At 39.5% G+C, this 24,903-nt stretch overlaps 1 protein-coding gene across 7 annotated transcripts; it reads right to left on the bottom strand.

Annotated features, from left to right (window-relative positions):
- Positions 1 to 440: 440 nt before the first annotated feature.
- Positions 441 to 22,856, bottom strand: uimc1 (ubiquitin interaction motif containing 1). 7 transcript variants are annotated; one of them, XM_081615907.1, is made up of 24 exons: positions 22,752 to 22,856; positions 22,001 to 22,098; positions 18,793 to 18,879; positions 18,024 to 18,178; positions 17,851 to 17,935; positions 17,507 to 17,625; positions 16,558 to 16,696; positions 16,312 to 16,478; positions 15,618 to 16,205; positions 14,919 to 14,976; positions 14,734 to 14,834; positions 14,470 to 14,594; positions 8,636 to 8,822; positions 8,345 to 8,449; positions 6,557 to 6,612; positions 6,174 to 6,337; positions 6,022 to 6,086; positions 5,797 to 5,896; positions 5,403 to 5,711; positions 5,146 to 5,227; positions 4,878 to 4,974; positions 4,735 to 4,783; positions 4,477 to 4,510; positions 441 to 3,573 (listed from the first exon to the last, which is right to left on the bottom strand). In XM_081615907.1, the coding sequence occupies exons 3-24, from the start codon at positions 18,830 to 18,832 to the stop codon at positions 3,411 to 3,413; spliced, it is 2,988 nt and encodes a 995-aa protein (XP_081472033.1). In that variant the 5' UTR covers positions 18,833 to 18,879; positions 22,001 to 22,098; positions 22,752 to 22,856; the 3' UTR covers positions 441 to 3,410. The 7 variants fall into 7 exon arrangements, with proteins under 7 accessions (XP_081472033.1, XP_081472036.1, XP_081472034.1 ...); XM_081615910.1 differs by lacking the exons at positions 22,001 to 22,098; positions 22,752 to 22,856 and adding an exon at positions 19,183 to 19,291 and having other exon boundaries at positions 15,618 to 15,972; positions 16,075 to 16,205; XM_081615908.1 differs by lacking the exon at positions 22,752 to 22,856 and having other exon boundaries at positions 21,982 to 22,197.
- Positions 22,857 to 24,903: the final 2,047 nt, after the last annotated feature.

The following is a 24,903-nucleotide window of genomic DNA, read 5'->3' as shown; positions in this document are numbered from 1 at the left end:
CCTTCTAAAACAAGAAAGATCTTTCTGATTGTTTCAAAGATTCCATCTTTCTGATGACCTCAAACTCACCATTTTCCTCTCACTACTCTTCAGAAAACAGACGACCCCTGTAGCCCCTCCCAAGGACCAGATTCAGATTCTCACATTCTCATCATTTTTGAAATAAACTTTTTCTGATTGTCTGTTTTCCTGGTGGTGTTCTATATGTGGGTAAAGAAACTGGAACCCAACATGACATTTACAATATCTTGCAAAAGAAATATGAACTCTTAATATGTTTCATTTTCTCAGCTCTAATCCACAAACCTCTGTGTGTTTCATTTGGACCATCTTTATGCAGCAGGAAGCAATGCTAAAGTTGAAAATGGCTGTCACAGCGATACAGATTTCACCTGACATGGCGATGCCTGAATCTAGTGGACGATAAAAGGAACAGCAAGCACAAAACAAAACAAAAACTTTAATTGCAACAACACAATTTAAAGTCATACTAAACTTTGGAGTACAGAAAAAAAGAGCAATTACAACACTGAAACTTCAAAAACTGAACTTTTTACTACAACACCACAGTCAAAGACATTAAAATAAAAATGTTAACTGATAAATTATCGAATAGAACATTGTCAACATAAGACTAAACTATTTCTCTTGGGGGGAGGTGAGCAAACCTCACCCATCCAGCTAAGATCATCCCCTGGCCGTCCAACCCAAACGACTGCTGCCTCACCCCATAGTCCATGTTGTGACTTTTTTTACACTTATATGTTGTTCAGTATGATAAGTGACTGATTTACAATTATATGTTAAGCATAAATTACATGATTATTATTAATTGAATTGAACATGATTGTATATAATTACAAGGATGAAGTGAAATATATTTAAGTGCAAGACATGATTTATTTGAATAGAAGAAGTCTTTTATTTTGAAGAATGCTTAAGTATCTGGTTCTGTTTTGTCACTATCTTGCTTTGTTGATATTTTGGTTGTCTTGGTTACGAACAGCTGTTGCCGTTATCAGCTGTCGCCGTTTTCTCTCTTCAATAAAGAACTGAACAGAAAGGTTCAGTAAAAGACATACGAGCCTCCGTTTTGTTTGAAGAAGCTTCACTCCGTAACAGTCCATGTAGATCTCCTCTCCCAGCTTGATGTCTCTTGTTGTTTTTATTAGGAGAAATGGGTCTGCCAGGTCTGGGAACTTCACTAAGAGTTTTGGACAGAAAGGTTTATTGGTCTGCCAAACAGAGCGTTATCTGTGGAGCTAAAGGAGATAAATACATTAAACACATCACCAAACACAAACATGGCTACCCTGAGATCAAATGCACACACCCTGCTCAGCTTTAGGTCTCTGCTCTGAGCTTCCACAGGATGCAAGGTTATTGCTTGTTTCCTATTCTGGAGATTGGAATTTTGATTGTGGAGTCCTTTTTTCATCATGTTATTTTATTTCCTTTTTAATTTCTTTATTTTCTAACTCAGTTTTTCTGACATGAAGCTTGATTCAGCCTTTATTCCCACTTGTGACCCCTGCCAAGCACTGGAACGGTTCAATCAGATGAGAACTACAAACATGTCCGCAAGTTTTACCCAGAATGCACTGCAGTTACTTGATTGCTCCTCTGAAGGCTGAGTGCTGTCTTTAAAACTCCGGTTTTTCACAAAGCTCTTTTAATTCTTTGTTTGAAAACTCCTTTTCCTGATATGAAGCTTGATACAGCTTTTAATTTAACTAATGAGCTTCTGCTGAGGACTGAAACTACTGTGAGGAAAATAAAATTAAAATATGCTAGTTTTAAACTTAACCATATGTACAACATAAAAAATCATCAGCGTTTTAAAATAAGAACATTGGGTTCCAAATTGCCTATATGTTACTTTAGGTTTAATGCAGGAATCTGTTTTTTAGTGAATCGCTCATAAAGGAAACAGATGCTCGGCAGTTCAGATAAAAAACAGGATGGAAAAGATACGTTCTGTCTGTTCAGTCAAATTCTTTGGTGATTTTCTAGGGGTAAGGAAGAAACTTAAACCTGGAGAAAAACAAAACAAGGTCTAGGTGAAAAAAATAAACCTCTTTCTGAAAACTAGGGTCTTTCTTCAAATGTTTAGAAAGGAACAGGAGAGATTCCAGATGTAACCAACATGAGAAAACCCTGTTTGAAAATGACCTTTGCTCTCTCTGACTTTTACTCACTCTGGACCTTTGCTCTTTCTCTCTTCATCTTTGGTTTTGAATGGGTCTCAAAGAAGGTGACAAAATCATTTAGACCATCCCATCTAGGTAATTTGAAACTGCTTAGAGTGGAGCTCCAGGAAGAGAACCAGGCATGGAGCTAATGATCTCATCTCTCCTCAGGTGAGGAACCACAAAACAAACCGGGCGTTCGGAGCTGCCCAGCTCTTCCTGAACCATGCAGAGTTCAGCTGGTTTGTCCGATGGCTGGGGATCCGCAGAACACTGAACCCACGATGCAACTTCCTGTTCTTCAGCATCAACCAGACGCGGATCACGAAGCTCAGCTGGTACTCCCAGTGTGCCTGGAGCTCCCATCAGCTGCTGTTTCCTGAAGTCAATAAGGCATCCGGTGGCCTCAGAGATGGGAGTGAAGGATCTGATGGGAGAATTATTGATCCTGTACGCTGAAACTTCCTCATCCTCATCATCCCGCAGATCAATAACTGCTCTGAAAGTCACACACACACAGAGCTGTAGGACTCCAGATCAATCAGGCAGGAAAAGATGCAAAACTAGGGATGACAGATGATTAAAAATGTCAACAGAAGACATGAATGAATTAATGCATGATATTCTTTTCCACCTCTCTCCTGATATCGTTCCGGCGGTGTTTGTAGGGTGTTAAAATACCCTCGGCCGAGTTTCATGGGCGGAAAAAAAAGCGCCCGTCTCCGGCGGGGATTACGTTTTTTGGTGCAAATTTCTCACTTATTATTCACGGGTTAGGTGGACACTTTGTATCCACCTAACCCTGTTGGACATTTGCTGACCTGAACAAACTTTTACATTTTTCAAAGTGAATCCTCAGCTTTTACTTCATGTAGTTTAAATTGTTGGGGTCAGATCTGTTGAATTCAGGTGTGTAATACTTTATTCTGACAGTAGAAGGCACTACAGTTCAGTTCAACTGTTATTCAGAGAAAATCAATCTTTATTTTGAAGCAGATGAGTTTGTTTGATTAAAAGACATTAAATGTAAATAAAAAGCAGAACTACAGTAACATAACGGGAATGTTTATACAAAGCAGGAGGTAGTTTGACATCAGCAATAGTGGTTTCAACAAAGTCAAAGACAGTTTGTTTTTTTTAAATAAAACATCTTGAAGAAGGCTCCATCACAACCCTGGCAGCCTGGTGACAGTTAAAGGTTCTGGCTCCTTCTTTATGATATCATCTCCGTCTTTGACTTGGCTTCTTGGGTCGCTGCTGTTTCCTGAAGTCAATAAGGCATCCGGTGGCCTCAGAGATGGGAGTGAAGGATCTGATGGGAGAATTATTGATCCTGTACGCTGAAACTTCCTCATCCTCATCATCCCGCAGATCAATAACTGCTCTGAAAGTCACACACACACACACAGAGCTGTAGGACTCCAGATCAATCAGGCAGGAAAAGATGCAAAACTAGGGATGACAGATGATTAAAAATGTCAACAGAAGACATGAATGAATTAATGCATGATATTGCAGGTCTGTAAATATTGATTATTTTAGTAATGGATTATTCTGACGATTAAACGTATTAAAAAATTGCTGCATTCTGCAGATTTTTCATTTACCCACTTCAGCCTTTTTTATACAATATTAGAAATACAGTAAAAGGTGAAAATGAACAATTCAACTCCTTTTTAAATAAGAAAATAAATATTTTATTGTCTAAAATACAATAACAGTATTTCTTTAGTAAACACTTGATCATTCGAAGCAAAGCTAAACATATTTCTAACATCAACATGTGAAAAGTTTGGCTCTGTCTGCTTGACTTAACGTCAAGACTGATATGTTGATTATTTTTTGGATTAACCAATTAATAATTGGATTGCAAAAGGAGCTTAGCAAGATTTATTTTACATCATTTGAACCAGGAGAAACTAAATCTGCCACTTGCCGAGTTCTGGGTAAAATACATTTACAGAAAAAGAAAAGATTAATTGATTACTAAATTATTTATTTAGTATTCAATAATGGGTTCATCACAATTAATCAGATTAATCGTTTCAGCCCTACAATATTGACAGGTATAAATGTAAAAATATTAGAAAATAGAAAATTTGTATTTGCTCTGCATGAACTTCAAGATCCTGTGGGCCTTGTGCTAAAACAACAACAAAAAAACTTCTCTCAGCTCAGCATGAGACAAAAAAGTAAATTTAAAAAAGAACATCAAAATTTGAGAAATTAAGAACCCAAACACAAGTAATATGCAGAAGAAACCTTAGATTTGTGAAATAAATCTTACTCAGGTTGGGGTTTGGATCCTGACGGTCCAGCACCTGAGGAAACATTAAAACATCAAACTTGAGTTTATTTCTGAGGAAAAAAAATTATAACGGTTAAGATTGTGAGAAGACCCCAAATCAAAGAAAATCAGAGATGCTTCAACTCGTCTGACAGGGAGTTCTGAATATTGCTTTTGGGTTTCCCCTCAGACTTAAGACCAAAACCAGAGCAAGGTGTTACCAAACAGGATTAAAATGTAGTTTTGTTGACCACTGACCTGAGTCCCTGCTTTCTGTTTTCTCCAGAGCCGACAACAGATTTCCCTTCTGATGTTTGCAGACAAAGGAACAACTGAAACTGTTTTTATCACTGCAGTATTTAAATGTGTAAATAAAGCAGTTCTTTTCAGGTTACTCCTACCCTGCTCACTGTCCCACGCTGAAGGCAGAGTTCTGTATGTCGGCTGTAATCTCTTAGAAGAACAGATTTCTGACAGATGTAGCATTTCTCCTGGTTCCTGTGGAGCAAAGAACCAGATCTGCTGAGCTTTTAAAAGTCAAACTGATACTAATAAGACCAGTTTCATAGGGCTTGGATCATACAATCACAATATGCAGAAAAAACGATAAGGTGTCAGATAAAGTAGTGGGAAAAAAACTCTGCTAATCTGATTGTGGTTTCTACAGACCTGCAAACATCAGAGAGTTGGGTGGTTTCCTCTGACACAACCTCTGTTGTCTTCATCCTCTTCCTACGAGGTTTCAGTGGGTCTGTCAACAAGGAAAAAAACATCAGCACCACAAACCAGGAAAACAGGAAATCTGGAAATCATTTGCATTATGCTCTGTGCTGGTCAAAGTTTTATGTTGTAATGCCGATAATTTCCCATTTACTTTTAATCAAGCAAACTAATTGTAAAATTAGTTAATGTTCCCTCGGCATTACCTTGAAAGCCTTGGCTTTCAGGCCTCCTCTGGTCGACCACGGCCACCTCTCCATCACAGTACGCCGCATGCATCTCAATCTCACTCGCGGGAAACGATCCCTGACAGAGGGGGCAGTCGACAGAGGCTTCAGGGCTGTGAGGGACAACGGCTGCTTCCAGTACAGGACATTCTGATCTCTGAAGACTTCGGTCCTCCATCTTCTCCACCTCTTGATCCTTTCTGCTCTTGACTTTCTTTACCCTTTGTGCAGTCTGTCCTCCAACATCTTCGCCGCAACTTGAGACGTTTTCCTCCATTTTTGAGTCTGCTGTGGGTAAAACGAATCACACATAAACTCACCTCTGGCAGTTAATTTATAGAATGGCAATGAAACTCAGAAGGGTAAGGGTTACTTTTCAAATTTGGCTCTGGCTCCTGACACTCGTGTCTGATTGGAGAATCACCTCTGAGGATCATCTCGATCTCAGGCAGCTCAGGATTTTTCTGTAAAGGCTGTGAGGAGATAAAACAAATACATCTCAGGATGTCTTTTCATCATTATGGACTAAGCCATAAAATAATTCCTGAACAGAACCTTGAAATAGAGTAATATGTTTTACTTCCAGCAGGGGGCTGACCTGTGTTTCAGCATCAACATTCAAGTTCAGATCTTTTGTGCTGTTGTTGTCACTCAGTTGAGTTTCTGTTTGTTTCAAACAGGAAAAATTTGTTCAAGTCAGCAGCTGAGATATGAGTGGAAACCTGGTGCCATAACAATAAACTACTTCACCTGGACAAACCTCACAGTCATCAGTATCCATCTGCACTTCATCACTCTCCTTGCTCCCCTCTTCCTTTTTTTCTTGCTGCTCCTCTTCTCCATCATCTTTTCTCTCTTCTGGAAGAAAATCAGCAGCTTCGCTCCTTTTGCTACCTCTCAGTCTTAGACCTCTCCTGATAAACAGAAAACAACCAATCAGAGTGACAAAGATCCAGATTCTCAGATGACGGTGAACAATGAAAAGGTAAAAAATGTAAAATATTTTTTGTAGTTTTGTTTTTTATCAGGTGAGAATTTTGGAGTATGAAATTCACATGGGCTTGGATGAATACATTTCGTCACTAGAAGTCCAACCACATTTTTTCTTCAAGGGTTTCAAGATTCAGTTTTACCTTCGAGAAACACAAGGCTGAGGCGACCCAGATGATGTTTCAGGAGACATAGACTTCTGAGGAGAAATAAAAACATCAAAATAAGAGCAGACCAACATCCCAACTATGTTAATAACTGCTTTGACTTGTTTCGACATGGTAAATCATTCATTGTAGATGTAGCAGAGTAACAGAAAACAATCATATGACCGATTGTGTTTAATTGAGTCAAGGGAAATGTTCTAAACAACAGCAGTAAGAAGTTGAGTCATTAATTCGATCTGCAACTTTTATAAAAAAGTTTTTTTTACATATTTGTTGAAACTGTCACCATGTCAAAACAGCAGGGCTTAAAGTTAAAAAAAATCCTGAGCCTGAAACTTATAGTGATGATAGAAATTAACTATACCGTTGCTATTGCCACAGTTTAATAAAAAGTCTTTGAATAGTGCAAACAATTACTTCTAACAATACAATTAACAAGCTAAACACTCAAACTTAAATAAGACTTCAGTACATTTCAACTCAACACAAAGGGATACAAAGTGAGGGTATCATGATTTTAGTAATTACATGTTTATAAGAGCGATTTTCTGTTGTCCTTCCATGGAAGCGGGCAGCATCCAGACGGACAATAAAACACTTTTTAATATAAGTTGCTGCTTTGACATGATCACAGAACTGCCAAAACATATGTACAAAAATCCTCAATAAAACATAAAATATTAGAAAATCTGACACCAGACAAAGTGAATCTCAGCAACGTCATCAGCCGGTGTAACGCTGACCTGATGCGGTGAAGCTACCAGTAGCAGGAGCGGAGCTGCGCCAAGAAGCTACAAACACTGAATAGAAGGAGAGCTGCCATTGATACAGTTGCAACCAAGCATGATTTAATATTATGAAATACAGTTTTAGCAAGTTGATCAAAGTCTAAACTGGTATTGTTGTGATTATAAGGTGTAAAGTTTACCTTCGACCAAACGCCCCCCAAAGGAATCCCAGTGCCCCCCTTTTGTAAAAATTTCCGCCAACTTCCCGTCTTGTCCCCTTTCCTCTAGCCATGCCCAGCGCCACTTGTTTTTAATTCCTTTCCCAAGTAAACGTGTTTCTTTACCGGGTGAGACAAACTCCATCTTCTTTCATATTGCATTTGATTTAACCGCCGAACCGAACACATGCGCTTCTTTTCTACAAACCGTTTTACAGTCATTGGTCAAGAACACGGGAGCTAGAATTCTGATTGGCAGACATCTTTGTCTATTATCTACAGTTTGGTTGAGGCGGACCGTTTGGTCAAAAGCCGGAAATCCGGCCCCCGGCCAGAGCTCTTTAAGCCCTGAAACAGACAAGGTTCAGAAAAAAAAAAGGTTTCAGTTAATTTCTTGTGATGATGTTGGGAATTTGTTTCATATTCAATGAATCATGGCTCAGAATGACTAGAATACTTTGAAGGTTTTAGTTGCCATATACTGAAGATGAAATAAACTTAAAATGTTTTATTTCCAAAGAGACAACGACACTGAACACACCACGAAGTGAGCAGTATCACCAGAGCAACAAGATGGTCAAAGAGAAAAAATGCTGTTTCTGTGGCAACACTAAGAAACTCAGAGGATTTGTGAATATAGTTTTGAGGTGGAGTGGCTTTTTTCAGGCATCAGAAGCAGGTCGACAGGAGATAGCTCACCTGTTCAAGGACGATGGATGAGAACTAGCTTAAGCTAAATCTCATGCAAGGCATCTTTTATTAATGTTTTTGCATGTTTAAATAAACTAAAAAAAAAAAAAAAATCAAAGTTGGTTGACCTGTGGCTCCGGCTGGATGGCCTCCCCCCACTCAGCCTTCCTCAGCAGACCCCTTTGAGCCTCTTTCAGACTCTTCTCATAAACCTCCATCTGAGCCACGATCACCTTAGGAAAACACGAGCCGTTCAGCATCTCTGACATTTAACACTTATGCTAAAATTAGAAGTTTAAATATTATTCATTTTGATAGTTAATGAGCTTATTATCTGCATAATAAAAATGAGGAATAATGAAGTAATTCAAGTTTTGTCTTAAATTTAAATACTGTGTCCAACTGGCAATCAGATTCACCTTGGTGTACGTATCTGGATCCAGGCCTCTTGGACAGAAGGGAACCCCCCAGTAGTAGTGGATGGTCTGTCTGTCTGAAGGCTCCCCACGCTGGGGCGACGCCCTGTGGACCTCCTCCTGTCTGCTCAGAGGATGGGACTGCAGGGTTGAGGTGGGAAGCTGTGACAAACATTTCTGGGGTTTCAGGCTGTAAACAGAAAGACCAGAGATGCTTGTGTTTCAATTATAAGCCAATCGGCTCCAGATTTTGGAGATTTACAAGGAGAATCAATCAGTTATGAAGTTATGTAGGAAAATACCCAGATAGCGCAAGATGTTAAATCAACGTTGAATTATAGTCAGAATGGTTGATTTTTAATCATCGTATTTTCCGCACTATAAGGCTCACCGGATTATAAGGCGCACCTTCAATGAATGGCCTATTTTAAAACTTTTTTCATATATAAGGCACAACGCATTATAAGGCGCACAGAATAGACTATACAGTAGAGGCTGGAGTCACGTTATGCATCCACTAGATGGAGCTGCACTAAAGTGAATTTCAACAAAACAGTCCGACTCCGGTCGGCGAGGGGAGTCTTACGCGACTGGGCCGGGCGTGGTCGGACGATAGTCACCCTTCTCTGTTTGCGCACAGCATGTTCGTGGAGAACGTGGTGCTAAATGACCTGCAGATCGGTCGGTAGGTAGATAGGTCAGTTAAACTTTATTAATAGATTACAAACCTGCGTTCTGACAACTATCCCAGCATGCACCATGCGCTTCTTCTACGGGCAAAAATGAAGTCGGTGGCTGCTTACCGTAGTTGCTAGACCTGTTGTGGCTCAATATTGGTCCATACATATGGCGCACCGGATTGTAAGGCGTACTGTCTGCTTTTGAGGAAATTGAAGGTTTTTAGGTGTGCCTTATAGTGCGGAAAATGCGGTAAGCATTGTAGAGGATAGTGGGTGGTGATTCCTTTCTATATATATTCTTACTTGTTCATAAAAATTCTTACTGTGTGTGATATATTGACACAAAAACATCTACAACTTACTACAAGGAGTGGAGCGGTCCACCCCCACTATTTACATGAGTGAGATGTCCCAACCACACAGCCACTTTGCTGCTGGCTTGTTTGCAACCAGCTTCTGAATTGAATTCTACTCTGAGCAGTTTTATGGCAAGTTTCTCAATAACCGTGCTCTGGTAGAGACGCCAACAGTCTTTTAAAATTTGAAAAGTAACTTGCAATTTATCCTTTTTCCACCTGCGTTCAACATGACGACATTCCTTCCTTACAGCACAAGTTCTGTCATTAAACCAAGGCTCAGGTTTAATCCTTGGCTGCCTGGTTTTTAATGGAGCAACCGAGTTCAGGACGGTTTGACAGGCAGAATAGAACCAGGACCAGAGCTCTTCTGTATCAGAGTGGAGGAAGTCAGATGATCCACAGCTGAAGAAAAGCAGTAGAGAACTGAGTGGCAGTGGAAGGGTTAATAATCCGACAGCGCCGAACAGCAGCGCGAGTTTTAACTGCAGTAGGTGTCAAACTAACACTGAATAAAACAGGCAGGTGATCAGAGAACACAGAGTCACAGATTTCCAGGTTAGTCACAGGCAGACCACAAGAAATAACCAGGTCCAGTGTGAGTCTGTGCTCATGTGTAGGGCCGGATATGGCCTGTACCAGGTTAAAGGAGCACAGAAGGCTTAAAAAGTCCTTTACCAGAGCCTTATCAGGACAACACACAGGTATATTGAAGTTTCCAACAATGAGAACATGTTCATAGTTAGTTATAATCCCAGCTAAAAAGTCAGAGAAGTCGCTTATAAAACCCTTATTATATTTGGGGGGGGGGGCGTAAACGACAGCACAGAAAACTGGGTTTATGTGTCTCATCTCAAATGATGTAAACTGTTGATTCTTGGCTTGGTAACTGGTCAAAGTGAACTGGACTATTATTACTTGTGCAGGATCTTTATCAGCATATGGACATTTTTGAATGAATTTAATCAACTTATTTGGAAATATTTGTAGTTGATGGAAGATTGAACCAGCTATTTGATGGAAGTTTATTCTGTATAAATTATAAATATTTTTTCCAACTACAGTACAAATCACCTTTTGCTCCATTAATCTGTCTCTGGTGTGTTAAATAAACCCTGATCCTCTCTGAGTTTTATCTTTAGGTTTTCTGATAAACAGCCTTTATTTTAAATATTGATTCCCTCATTTTAACATGAGTGCAGCATCATAAATGCTACACTATACTGCAGCTCAATAGGTAAATGTAATTGTATACGTAAACATTAAGATAAATATTAATGAAAGATTAAGATGAATATTAATTTAACAGTGAGTGTACATGGGGAACTATACGGTTTGCATTTGTTCTCTGACCTATAACCAGTACACCGTTTAATATTTAAATGTCTTTCAGAACTTTTAAAATGTTTATCATCTTTCTAACCGGCACCTTCCTCACTTTTATTTTTGTGTTTTTCAGCCGTTGCTCTGCAGTTTGACTGAAAGCTGACACTTGAGGACTGCAGCGAAATTGTCAAGAAGTGGCTTCATTACGCACCAGAATGAAAGGAAGACATCTTAAGGAATCAAAGTGACGCCAACCTGAGTCAAACTGGGGTTACCACAACTTGTACCGTTTCCCTGGTTCATACAGTACAAAGCTTAACCTCATGGATGCTGTTCTTCCTAGGACAACAGACGGTTGTTCTGACAATCAAAAAGGAGTCAAATATGTTTAAATATCTGTCCCTTTTTTCTTAAATAAAATTTTATGTTAAACCCATGTCATTTTTAACCTTTTGTACACACAGTTTACCCATCATTTGCCAATAAAATAGTGTGTTTAATGCCACTGAAGAAAGTTTTAGTGGTATCTTATGATGTAGACCAGAGGTCCCCAAACTTTTTCCTGTGAGGGCCACATAACTTTTTCCTTCTCTGCTGGGGGCCGGAGTCAGTTTGTAACAGAAAAAGTGTGACGATTACAGGAGTTCGTAAATGTAAAAATGTATTGTTTTCCAGAAAGCACAATCAAATAACCCTCTCTGGGTTCTTCACAGAACAAAAGTCAGGAAATAAATAATAACACTATTAATGGAATAAATAATAACCAAATAACCCTCTCTAGGTTCTTCACAGAAAAAAATCCAGGAAGGATTATAATCCGTATTTTCCTAACTATGAGCCGCACCGGACAATAAACCACAACCCCAAAGTTTTTTTTTTAAACCAGTAAACATACACATATAAGCCTCAGATATCTCTGTCGCTCCAGGTTTTCCACAGCGATGGAGCAGCAGCAGAGGGGAGCGAACTCCCAAAATTTGAGTCATAACAGGTCAATAGAATATCACATTTATTACGTTGAAAAAGAAAAGTTGCCAAGTTTAGATTTAACTGAACTGATTACGGTAGTTTCCGAACGGTAACTGTAACAGTAAAAGTGCTGATCCTTCGTGTTGCTACTAGCATGTGCTAAAAGAAAATGCACGTCGTTCTTCTTCTTTAGATTTCAACACCAGCTTGCATCCATTATTGTTGCACTACTGCCATCTACTGGATCCTAATATCTATACCTCAAATTCTAATAATGATCCCAGTATTATTTAAAAAACTGTTAGATGGCATTTCCCCTCAATGCTATTTAACTGATCAACAACATTCTCAAATTTCAACTCCCTATTAAAACCTAATTCCGTTTTAATGGGCGCGTTCTTCTTTCATTTCCAATTTTGACTTCCAATGATTCACTTTGTAATGGTCTCACTATGGTGTCTTGTACCAAAACTAACCATCAGCCAAACTCCTTTCACACGAGTCAGGATTAATTAGTTCTTCCTTTATTTCCATGTAGAATGGAGTGAAACTGTCAAAACACAAACAACTGCGGATGAGCTCAGAGCAGCTTACAGAAGTGTTTTACATTCAGATACATAGTACAACTGATACAACAGCTACCTCAGAATGCTATGAGCGGCAATGCTATGTAACGACCTGAGAAATCTTAGCAGTCTGCTAGTTAGCAATGATGTAGCACATAATCAAATCGCCCGCAGGTTTTCCAAAACTAATTCAATAAACAAGTTACTTCTTTTATCATATGTTAACATAAAGGCTCATTTTGAAGTATAAACTGCTACTTACAGGCATTGCTTGAAGAACTCGACCGGAATGCAGCGTTGTGTTCATCTGCTCTACCTATCAACTGTATTGATTACATAACATAAAAGTCCAGCAGTTCCCTAAAAGTCCAACAGATGGCAGCAATGCGCCATGCAAAACAAAACACCCACAGTTTACAGGACACACTTCCTGCTAAAGAGCCCCCTGGTGGTTGAAGAAAAATCTACATAAACCGGAAAATACAATATATGAAAAAAAATCTGAATGCTCTCTGGTATTGTTCAGGGGGCCGGACCAAATGTGGAGGCAGGCCGGATCCGGCCCGCGGGCCGTAGTTTGGGGACCCCTGATGTAGACCTATCAGACCTAAAAATGTACATAAATCCTTAAGCTTTCATTCAATATAAAATCAACCCAAATCTGCATGTATATCCACGTTCAGATGATTGTTGAATCAACGTTGATTCCTAACTGCTTCAATGTAAAATGAACATAAATATGCATGTAAATTGACATACAGATGATGATTGAATCAACATTGATATGTCAGTTATGGTTGAAACCCTAACGCTGATTCAACATACAAGTCACCGACCACTTTCAACGTTGATTCAATGTTGTTTCAGTCATTCTGTGCTATCTGGGTATTATCTAAAATGGGCATTAATCCTAAACCTAAATGCTGCTGGTTTACTTACTGTCCACTTTTAAAGCTCATCTTAAAACCCATCTATTTTACCTGGCTTTCAACTCCAGCAGGATCTAGTTTTAAATTGTATGTTTGTTTTTTTAAACTGTAAGAGTTTTTTTATTGTTATGTTGTGTTTTAATGTACAGCACTTTGTATCAGCTGTGGTTGTTTTAAAGTGCTTTATAAATAAAGTTGGTATGGTATGGTATAGGAATATTTAAATGAAGCTGCTTATTTATTTTCTTTCAAATAAACAAGCAGTGACTTGAATGACTTGAATGTTCAGGCATTAGGATGTCAGTATAAGCCCTCAACTATACCAGTTCTATGCTGTGAACCATCTCTAGAACATTGTTCTCATCTAAAAGGTTTTAAGTTTGCTGTAAAGATTTTACTCTAGATTATCAGAGAAATAAAACTTGGAAAAATGACTAAATATTACTTACCCAAATGCTACGTTATTTTAGAAGATTGAGGAAACGCCATAAAGAAAATAATTTAGCTTAAACATTTTCAATAGTGAACATTGAATGTGAATTATTCAGTTTTTTTTCTTGGTAATCTTAAATTTGTAATAGTTTGTAAAAAGATGAAGTTGCATAAAACAGTACTGGGTAAGACGCCGTCTGCTGGACATTGAGGGAATAATGCAGGACTTTACTGTGGGAATAAAACTGAATCACAATCTGTATTTTATATATTTTTATACACAGTGTGAAGATTATACACAGATTATGTTTCAAGTCTATTCTATATATCTAGTCTATAGTCTATATATTATTTATGCAAAATAATTTAATGTTTACTATTAAAAACATGGAGAACTTTGCATTTCTATTTCTTTTCTGATAACCTACATGAAAAAAAATAAATAAATAAAAAATTAACAGTTAATAACTGTAACTGCTTGTCAAGTAATTCAAGTTACTTGACAGAGAGGGCTTGTTGAACTGTAACTGCTTGTTACAGTTATTAGTAAACTTGAATTTATGTGTAAGGTTGATGTACCTGGAGTCTGGCCCCGACGGTTCTTGGGAAGCCACCAATATGTGTTTCGGGGATGATCCCAACTGGTTGTCTGCTGGAACAGCAGCTTTCTCTTCAGGGAAGACAGGGCTGGGAGAACCAACGGGCTGCAGCAGAACACACACACACGCACACACACACACACGTGCGCGCACACACAAAAGAGTGAGGACAGGAGTACAAAGGTTCAACACTGAAAACACAACATAACCATCAAAAACAGCTTTAATCTGAATGTTTCCTCACCGTAACGTCATCCTCCTCCTGTTCTGACCAGATCAGGGTCATGTCGCTTGTCAGCTCCTTCTCTCCAGAGGTCCAGCCTTCGCAGTTTTCATTCACCTCTTCTAATGGGTTAATAGTCACAGAAACACTAAAATCAATTGCTGATCATACATTTAAAAAATGAAATATGCGATCTTACGTCGTACCTGATTTCGGCGAATGTCTATTGCACTCGGCAGTTGGACAGCCGTCAGACTTTATGTCCTTTAGATAAAAAATGAAGGAAACCCGAAGAAGTTTAAGTTTAAAAATAACAAAAAACAACAAGCAGCTGATTTGTGCAGTCTAGTTGAAAAGAGTTTCACAATATTTAGGCAAATATTGTGAAGCATCCCAAAGTTGCTGCTCTAAACTTACAGAAACTATCACAGGGGTCATTGCGTTGGCCTCTTTACACATCAGATTCATCTGATTTAAGTTCTGCAAGCTGTTCCATTGACAAACGTGTTACGTTTTCTATTGATATCTTAGTAATAGTCAATTTCTTTAAAAAAGGAGACAGGAGCGTAATCAGACCATCACGAATCTGACCTCGCCTCACTCCTCACAGGAAGATTAGGATTCAAATTCAATTCAAAAATACTTTATTGATCCCAAAGGGAAATTAAATGTTGTAACTTAAATATCTTCAGAGAAGGATTTCCAGTAGCAGTCAGTTAGCAACGACTCTGAAGAGGCCTCTGACTGAAGACTTAACAGGAAAAAGATAAACATCTCTTACGTTACACTGTCACAGCATGATGGTAGTTTTAATAAACATAAAATAAACCATACTTTTGTAAAAGTTACATACATCACGCAACTTTGAGCATTTTTAACCTGGAATCATTGTAAAACCAGCTGACCTTCCTGCAGCCAGAAGGACTCTGGTCACAGTCAGAAGCTCGGAGCTGCAGGTTGGTCCTCTGCAGCTCAGTGGGGCTTGTTGATCGCTCGTCTCTCCGCTCCACCTGTCCTCGGTGGGGGTCTTTACGGAGTGAAGACTGTCCTGAGTGGCTTTTATGGAACACAGGGCTGTGGGGGGAGCAAGACCTCACAGTGGGATTTGAACTCTCCTGAGAGGAGAAGCTGAGCTCTGTATTTTCACAGGCAGGATGATTAGAGCAGTCAGCAGTCCTGCCAAAAACTGGACTCTTAACAAATGTGGGACTCTGCTCCAGCTGTCTTTCACGGCCCATGTCATCTCCTGGGAACACAGGACTTTTGGGACAGAATATGGGGTTACTCTGGGGGAACACAGGGCTTCTGGGCTGAGCAGATTTTTGAGTGGAAATCAAACTGTCCTGAGAACACAAGACAAACCCAGAGCTCTTGCAGGTTTCCACTAGATCCAGGTTGAGGCGACTGACATGAACCTCCGCTCTGCAGCCAGTCAGCGGGAAGACTGGAGACATCTGGAGCTGGAAGTCTTCAATATCCGTTGAGTCGGAGCTCTGCTTCCCGAACAGGAGAGCGCACATAAATTATCACTTTTCTTGGATTCTTTACTGATTATAAAGTATGAATAGAAAGAAAAAAGAATGTGAAACTGTAACGGACCTGCGGAGAGTCCAGATGAGCGGAGAACGATTCTGTGATACTGGGAGAAATCTGAGAGGAAACTTTCTGAGTCTGTGACAAATCTGGCATTTTCATTAGAGGACTGCCAGCTTGTTTTCTCTGCTTTTTTCTCCTAGTAATAATTTCATCTCCTGGTCCAACAGCTCCTGGAAAAAAAACAACACAATCAGCAGCTTTCTTCATAAAGAAGGAATAACTACAGGAGGAAGAAATCCTCAGATTCACCTGAGTTCATGCCACCCTCCTCTGGCATCCTCTCCCCGTTAGAGTATGAGAGTTTTCGTCGAGAGCCGGTGCTCTGCGGGACGCCGTCAAGCAGATGTTTATTTGGAGACGTCAGACCAGGTTGTGTCTGGATGACCATCTATGAGGGAGAAAAGCTTCTTTGATTAAAACTGCAAATGTTAAGGTCTACTTTCCCGATTATTCCTCTCATCTGGATAATTTCTGGTTTTCTGTGCAGGTTTTGGTCTAAGTTCATGACTTTTCCAGCTTCACCTCTGAACAGGGAGATATTTAAATGTGAGATGAACATGTGAAATCCAATGTGATGACACTATTTCAACAAGAGAGAACAGATTTCTCCCTCTATTTAAATATGAAAACACTGAGATTTACACAGAGAAAAGGTGGGTTAGCAAAAATCATGGACTTATTCCACTATTTGTTCAGGTATCAGAGTTTCTGCTGGTTTCACCAACTCAATTTTAAGACTTTTAAAGACCATTATGAATGGTCACAGCAATTTATAAACTTTGTCCAGCTAACTGATGATAAATTTGCACTTACCCATGATATATGCAAAACACTAGTTAGCGAGCAACAGCATATTAACCCACCTGCCTCAAGTCACAGAACGTAATGAAGATGTCTGAGTGCAATGCACTTTCCTTTGACAGAAAAATCCAGCGAGAAAAACAAATACATTGAATATACAAGATTAAATAGTCCTGTCAAGACAAAATGAAAGACCAACTTACTTTTTTAAAATGAAGTTAAGACATTTCAAAACCTTATTTTAGATACACTAATTTAAGGCTTTTTAAGGAAGTGTGGATACCCCGGGATGTGCTGACTTTATTCTTCTCTAATCTTACCTGAATTACAGCCCAGATAACCCATAATCCTGTTTCAACAGGATTTCTGCAGAAGGTAACATCAAATCTGAACTCACACTCTCCTGAATGGCCTTCATCACATTCTCATCCTCCTGCTGCTGTCTCAGTTCTGTGTTGCTGGCTTCCTGTTTGCTGAGTTGTAGCGCCAGGTCCATCTCCTCCTCCTCAGTCATCTCTGAGCAGCAAACATACAAAACCAACAGAATTTACCTAAGCAAATCAAAAGCACTGGGTCAAGAGAGTTTGAGTACCAAGAGTACACAAAAACATTTTCTATGGGTTAGAAAATACAGAAGCAGGATTGCATTTGAAAGAGCAAGCTTTTGAAAGAATAAGTTCCAACATTTTGAAACTTTCTCCAGTGATTAATAGCCTGCAACAGGAAACAATGACTATCCACCTTTTCGTCTGCAGTGGTTCTTTCTCTCCGTTCGGTGTTTCTCTCGTGTTAATGATGTTGACCGAAGCAAAGACGAGAGCTCATCCTGAAAACAGATTCCAAACCACAGATGGAATATACTCTTCTGCAGCTTAATCAGTGAACATGTTTTAAGTTCATTTTTTAATACATACATTAAAAGTATAAGTTTTGATTTTAAACATCTCTACCCTGCTTTCTGTGTTGGTAGAAGCTTTGTCCTCCTGGGTGTTTTCATCCTGTTGGCTATCAGAGGAAACGTTCTGGGCCAGCTTCTTCCTCAGAGCCATCCTGCTCTGCTGCTGAGTCGCTGTGACAGGAAGAAAAATGACACTTGAGAGTTTCTATAAACTGAATATAAAAAGTATTCACTGTCTTGGAAGCATTACACTTTTCTTGTTTTTACAAATCAATAAGCAAAAGTTTTGCATTTTGACAAAGAAAACAGACAAAAACAAGTCTTAAATGTCAAACTGAAAACTGATTTCAACTAAATAATGACTATTAAATATATTTAACATGTTACTGTGACGTTTCATCTCTGTTGTCCAGAAAGCGAGTTGTTAGCATGTCATGACAGATTGTCATGCAGTCTTGAGTCAGAAGCCTGTTTAGATTTTCTACAAGACTGACTGCTACTGGATAACTTGATTTCTCACAGCAACACCATCTTTGAAGATACTTGGATGATACGAGTTGCATTTTATTTCCCTTACTAAAGTATTGAATTGAATCACTTTCTGTACAACGAATCTACATATTAGATGTCATATTTTCAACTGAATTACTGGATTTAACTTTAACCTAATGTTCAGATTTGTTGCAGTGCACATGTATGTTGAAACAGTAGGTGAATTCAAACCAACCGCTTCTTTCCCTCGATTTCTTATGTTATATTGTCACGGAAGTCACAGCAGCTGTTACCTGACGACTGTGATGAAGAGTGTCTTCCTCTTCCTCGCATTTGCGTGTGGGATCATCCAACCCTGAGCGCTGACTGACAGGAAAGGCCTAAAGTAACCAAACAAACTTATATAAATCAATGTTTAAAAAGCACAGTCCCGTTAAACAGAATAAGACAGCTGAATGTTAAATGACAGCGCGCGAGTATGGCGGTTGGTATGGAAACAAACTGAACACACGACACACCAAAAAGCCTCAAATAAAGTTCGTTGGCTCAGTTTCCTGATCAGATAGCTATCAAATTACAGCACGAATTAACTTTTAATTTGTTTTTGTGTGTGTTTTTATTTTAATCGAAAAACTACCAAAGACAACAGCAAAGTACCACAATTTCAGTTTTAAAACACTCACAGCAGGGTCTTTTTTTCTCACTTTCGCGGCGCCATGTTTGTTTCTGTTCCCGCTACCACGTGATGTCTACGTAAGACGTATGTCACGCTCCAATCCAAAGTCCCATTTCACTGCTGTATACAGCGAAAGACCGCAAACTTCTTTAATGCACTTCTTTAGAATTGCATTAAATAATTTATGTATGAATATCTTTCTGACGACTTTTTTCTTTTGTGTTTTTAGTCATCTTTTGACTCATCTTTGGCCAAAAGAGTTAAAATTTCTTTCCTAAAAGAGCGTCTATGACTTTCGTTAAAAGGGTAAAGTACTTTTGAAGTAATAAGATTTATAAATAACTCGAATTCGAGTCCTACATTACTTCAGTGATTTATAAATCTAATTACAATCATTTTACTGTACTAAATAACATTATCACGTTCAAACACTGAATGTATTGTTTTTGAGCTTCAGATATTAATTTTTTTTTGGTTAATTTTGTTCCTAGGCCAGAGGTGGGTTTTGATGGAGCCTATGTGACTCAATGCCCAGAGCACAATTTTATCATGAGCAGCAGAAATACTTGCTTAGAAAAAATAAAAATAAAAACATGGATGTACGTTGTGGCCCCTTTGAGTTTTCTTTTGCTTCCTGTAACGCAGTGGTCCCCAAACTACGGCCCGCGGGCCGGTTCCGGCCCTCCTCCACATTTGGACCGGCCCCCTGAACAATACCAGAGCGCGTTCTGATTTTTTTTCATATACCGTATTTTCCAGACTATAAGCCATTTATATGTGGATTTTTCTTCAACCATACCAATTCAACTATACCAATTTGAGGTATAGATATTAGGATCCAGTAAATGGCATGGCAGTAGTGCAACAATAATGGATGCAAGCTGCTGTTGAAATCAAGCAGCAAAAGATGAAGAAGAAAAAGATTATTTTTTTATTTGATTTTTAACAAAACGTTTATTTACAATAATTTAACAATAAACTGTAGCATAATAATCAGGTCAATGAAAACAATAAATATTTACATTAGCGGCTTGTTAAAATGTAGTTCTCCATGATTAGAAATGGTGCACAGTACATCATTAAAACCCCATAGCTGTATAAAAGCTCTCATATTCCCAGTGGCTCTGTGGAAGCAAAACTCCAGCCTCTGCCTAGCTTTGACGTTGCACTTCCACAGAGCCACGGCATCAAGATGAGGTCCAGCCTGGAGTCTGTCTCGTCATGATATTTAAATCGCCATTATGGCTTCGGCCAAAATGGCAATTAAAAAATTTAAAATCTGGCCTTTTGGTTTGTTGGTTTTGTTCAAACGCAGTCCATAAATAAATAAAGAGCTGGTAAAAACAATGCCAAAACAGCTAAAAACACTCATCAATAAACTAAAAACTGTCATCAGCCTCTTGCAATCAATAAAAACATGACAAACACTCTCAGACAGACCACAGAAAGGACACTCATTTAAAACCCCTGGACTAAAAACCGATAAAAACGAGTTGGTAGCGATGGCGCCGTGTAAAATCCTCCATTGGAGGTCGCCAGTCTGTTTTTTTATCGGCAGTTTGTAGAGGGTCCTCCACTGAGGGGGTTGTCCTCCCAGGCGGTCTGCCCACACGCTCACTGGTCTGTTCCGCAGAGTTCTTTTGTTTAGGACTTTGACACAGTTTTTGTAGAGTACTTTGGGACCTGTACTCTGGAGGCTCATCTGTGAGTCGCTGCTGGCTAGCAGGGGACCACTGTCCTTTGTAAAGCCAGTGGTCAGTTTCACATCAGGGACTGGGTCTGGTGAAGCCTTTTTTTCATGGAGGAGCTGCAGGAGATGCCTCTCCCCGGCCGTCATCATCTCCCTCAAACGCGCTGCACAAGTCTACTGGACCGGACCCCCAGCAGAGTAGCAACGGCCTGGGCGTTGGAGAGATCCGGTCCAGCTGCCTCCACCAGATGTTTCATGGTCATCATCTTGGACTTGCACAGCGCTTCCGACAGGCACTGTGCAAGTCCACACTCCACAGCCCTCCTTCTGATCTCACCTGGTTCACTCAGTTGCTGTGGGGCCAGACTTGACACACGTCCAGTCTGGACCCACAGACCAAAGGCTCTTCTAAAAACCAATGCAGAGAATCATGCCATTTTGCTCTTTCCAATATAAAAAGAGCACAAGATTTAAAAACACCCTGATAAAACTGAGGCAAACCTTTTCACTTTAAAAAGCTAAAATCTGTTAAAAACAGAGCAGCATCCAGCCCCAGAAAGTTAACACGTCTGAGGATAGAGCTGACCACATCCCTCCACACAGGAGATCCTGTCAGGTATTTCTGAAAACACTGTAAATGAAATTTAGCCGTTCCGCTGGCTGTATTTTTACAAGTAAATCAGATGGTGGGTCTAAAGCATTGAGTTTGTGCCACAGCTGTGATGCTACAAGGTTGTTCAAAACCAGCACTCTGCCACGGTAAGACATCTGGGAGTGGAGCCACCTCCATTTTGACAATTTGTTTTTGATTTTCTGCTCGACGTTTTACCAGTTTTTATTTACAATATCCTTACTGCCTAAAAACACACCAAGATACTTAAAACCACCTCTTTTCCAAATAAGACGAACCGATAAGAAGAACCGGGAGCCCAGCAGACCACTGGCCGACAGCCAGGGCTTCACTCTTTCCCCAGTTCACCCTCGCAGCTTACAATTCAGAGAACTTCTCTGTGATCTTGGTTAAAACATTTACATCTTGCTGATTTTTTATAAAAACAACATCATCAGCGTAGGCAGATCAAACCATATTGTTCTTAAAACCAGGTAAAACCAAACCTTCAACACTCGAGCGTACTTTCTGGAGGAGGGGTTCCAGGGAGAGTTCGTAGAGCAGGGGTGGCCAAACCTTTTTGAGACCAAGATCTACTTTTTCTCTCACCAGCCGCCTGAGATCTACCTCATGACACAAAGACATAAAAATAGCAAATTAAACTCTATTGACTTATTTTATATGTGAATATACATCAGTTATAGCAGAAATAATAAAGTGACAGAAAACCTAATGCAGTTTCTTCCTCAGTGAGATTCTGACACTGGGAGCAGCTTACTGGTTACTGGTTACTGGTTTCTGGTCTCTGGTTACTGGTTACTGGTTTCTGGTCACTGGTTACTGGTCTCTGGTTTCTGGTCTCTGGTTACTGGTTTCTGGTTACTGGTTTCTCAGTCAGAAGCTGGTTGCAAACCTGACGCCAGCAGGTGTCAGTCAGTCATGGTGGATCTGAAATTTGATTTTTCTCAATATGAGAAACTACAGACTGACAGGAGGAACCAAAGAGCCCAATAAAGGTGAAGGCAAATCTTCTGAAGTCGGGATATAATTAATTTAATTTCACATAATTATCGTGGTAGAATTTGTTAAAACTTAATGAAATATATTTGTCCTATTTGATGTTTGTTGTGACGTATAGTCACGAATGAACGAGGTAATTAGTCCAAGTTTGTGGTTTATTGAAGGTTCAGAAACTACAGCAGGTGTGATGAGCCACAGCAAAGGTAAACAAAGGTAAAACAACCCGAACAGACTATCAACTGGAAACATCTCCTACCGTTTTACTCTCGGTCTCTTTGTCGTTTAAGCACACCCGTTGCCGTGGCAACCAGCCGAGCAAAGATTATATTAAAAACACAACATTCAGTCCGTTACATATCAGGTTTCCAGGCTTGATGTTTATTTCTGATTATTAATAAGCCTCATGAACACAGCGGTGGTTAAGTAGCTAATTTAAACTCCTGCTCTGCTCTCAGTCGGTCTTTGAGTCGTTTTTTTTTTGTTAATGGAACCGAAACGCACAGAATTGCGCAACATCTTGTTGAAACAATAATTACTGAGATTATTAATTTTAACATGTTTCGTTGACTTTTTATAATTATTCTTTTTTAATGAAGCTACAAACGTTTAGGATCTTAGTGAATATTTTTGATAAGCCTATCAGAGGAGGAAGTGCTGACTCAGCGTCCTGGTGGCGTTCAGTTTGTCACCCGCTGAGATCGACGTATTGAGCTCCCCTGTGATAGAGCATCCCCGACAGCGCGCAGCCATGTCCAACGCCTCAACACACCCTAAAACAACAAACACCCAAATGCTAAAAGGAGCACACAGGCTACAGTTGGTCTCCTCTACAGCAGGGGTCCCCAAACTTTTTCCTGTGAGGGCCACATAAGTTTTCCCTTCTCTGTTGGGGGCCGGAGTCAGTTTGTAACAGAAAAAGTGTTACACGTTTATCACCTGCGTTGCTGGTAATTGTTGACGGCGGAGGGGGGGTGTTCGCGTTTCTCGATTGACTGGGACTGACTAGTATATATTCCATTGAGGGAAAGTAACTTTAACATATTAATTCCTCATTTGTTAACATAAAGGCTCGTTTTGAAGTATAAGCTGCTACTTACAGGCATTGCTTCGAATATTTCGACCTGGAATGCTGCGTTCATAACAAACACGTGTTCATCTGCTCTACTGCTAGCAAACAACCGTACTGACTAAATAACATAAAAGTCCAGCAGTTCCCTAAAGGTCCAACAGATGGCAGCAATGCGCCATGCAAAACAAAACACCCACAGTTTACAGGACACACTTCCTGCTAAAGAGCCCCCTGGTGGTTGAAGAAAAATACACATATAAACCGTTTCCGGTTTATATGTGCACCTCTCCTTTCCCTCCCTGATCCCCACACCCTAAATGCTCCTCATCACCCCTCACCTCCCTCTCTGGCTCCGCCCCTGCCGCCCCCCTCTGCAGCTGTTGCATCGATGTGGAAAACCTGGAGCGGCAGAGATATCTGCGGCTTATATGTGTATGTTTACTGGTTTAAAAAAAAAACTACTTTTGGGTTGTGGCTTTTAGTCCAGTGCGGATCATAGTTTGGAAAATACGGACTATAATCTGTCCTGGATTTTTTTCTGTGAAAAACCCAGAGAGGGTTATTTGGTTATTATTGATTTCATTAATAGTGTTATTATTTATTTCCAGACTTTTATTCTGTGAAGAACCCAGAGAGAGTTATTTGATTGCACTTTCTGGAAAACAAAATATTTTTACATTTAGGCACTCCTGCAATCGTCACACTTTTTCTGTTACAAACTGACTCCGGCCCCCAGCAGAGAAGGAAAAAGTGATGTGGCCCTCACAGGAAAAAGTTTGCGGACCTCTGCTGTAACATGTTAACACTTAGATTGGCCAGGGCTGAAGATGATAATTCTGAACACATATTCTCTAAAGGTTTGGGAATTATATTGAGAACAAAAAATGAATTCACATTCACAATAAGGGGCTCACCTTATTCTCAAGAACCACCAATGACGGTAACTTTGTCTGATGGCAAATTCTCATCTTGCTCAGCATTTTAGCTGGAGTAGCTTCACATCAGATAAGCAATTTCCCCTGATGGATTAATTATGCATATTCTATTCTATTCTATTCTATTCTATTCTATTCTATTCTATTCTATTCTATTCTATTCTATTCTATCTTCTGCTATTTTCGCTCCACTCTCACTACATGTTGATTTCAATCCTTATTTTTTATCACTAACTTTATACCCATTTGGCTTGGATATTAGTTATGCTTCCATCTTTATCTACATTATGTTTGGTGTGTTCAACTTTTTAAACAAAAAAAAGCTACATACTGTTCAAGCATCATATCAGTATGGCTAAAACAGTCTGTTAGAAGTGAAGCATGATACCCACTTTAATAAGCAG

Source organism: Poecilia reticulata, chromosome 14 (assembly GCF_904066995.2).
Source record: "Poecilia reticulata chromosome 14, P_reticulata-male-v2, whole genome shotgun sequence".
NCBI classification, from domain to species: domain Eukaryota; kingdom Metazoa; phylum Chordata; class Actinopteri; order Cyprinodontiformes; family Poeciliidae; genus Poecilia; species Poecilia reticulata.
Note: the sequence above shows the minus strand (reverse complement) of the source record. Positions and strands in the feature narration are given on the sequence as shown.

What these genes read in the sequence shown, in the direction of transcription:
- uimc1 (XM_081615907.1), bottom strand. Translation starts at nt 18,832, where the DNA reads ATGCGAGGAAGAGGAAGACACTCTTCATCACAGTCGTCAG. An exon ending in TCAAAACTTATACTTTTAAT is followed by an intron (nt 17,936 to 18,023) that starts GTATGTATTAAA and finishes ATCTGTTTTCAG; the next exon opens with GATGAGCTCTCGTCTTTGCT. An exon ending in GGATCCAAACCCCAACCTGA is followed by an intron (nt 3,574 to 4,476) that starts GTAAGATTTATT and finishes TGTGACTTTCAG; the next exon opens with AGCAGTTATTGATCTGCGGG.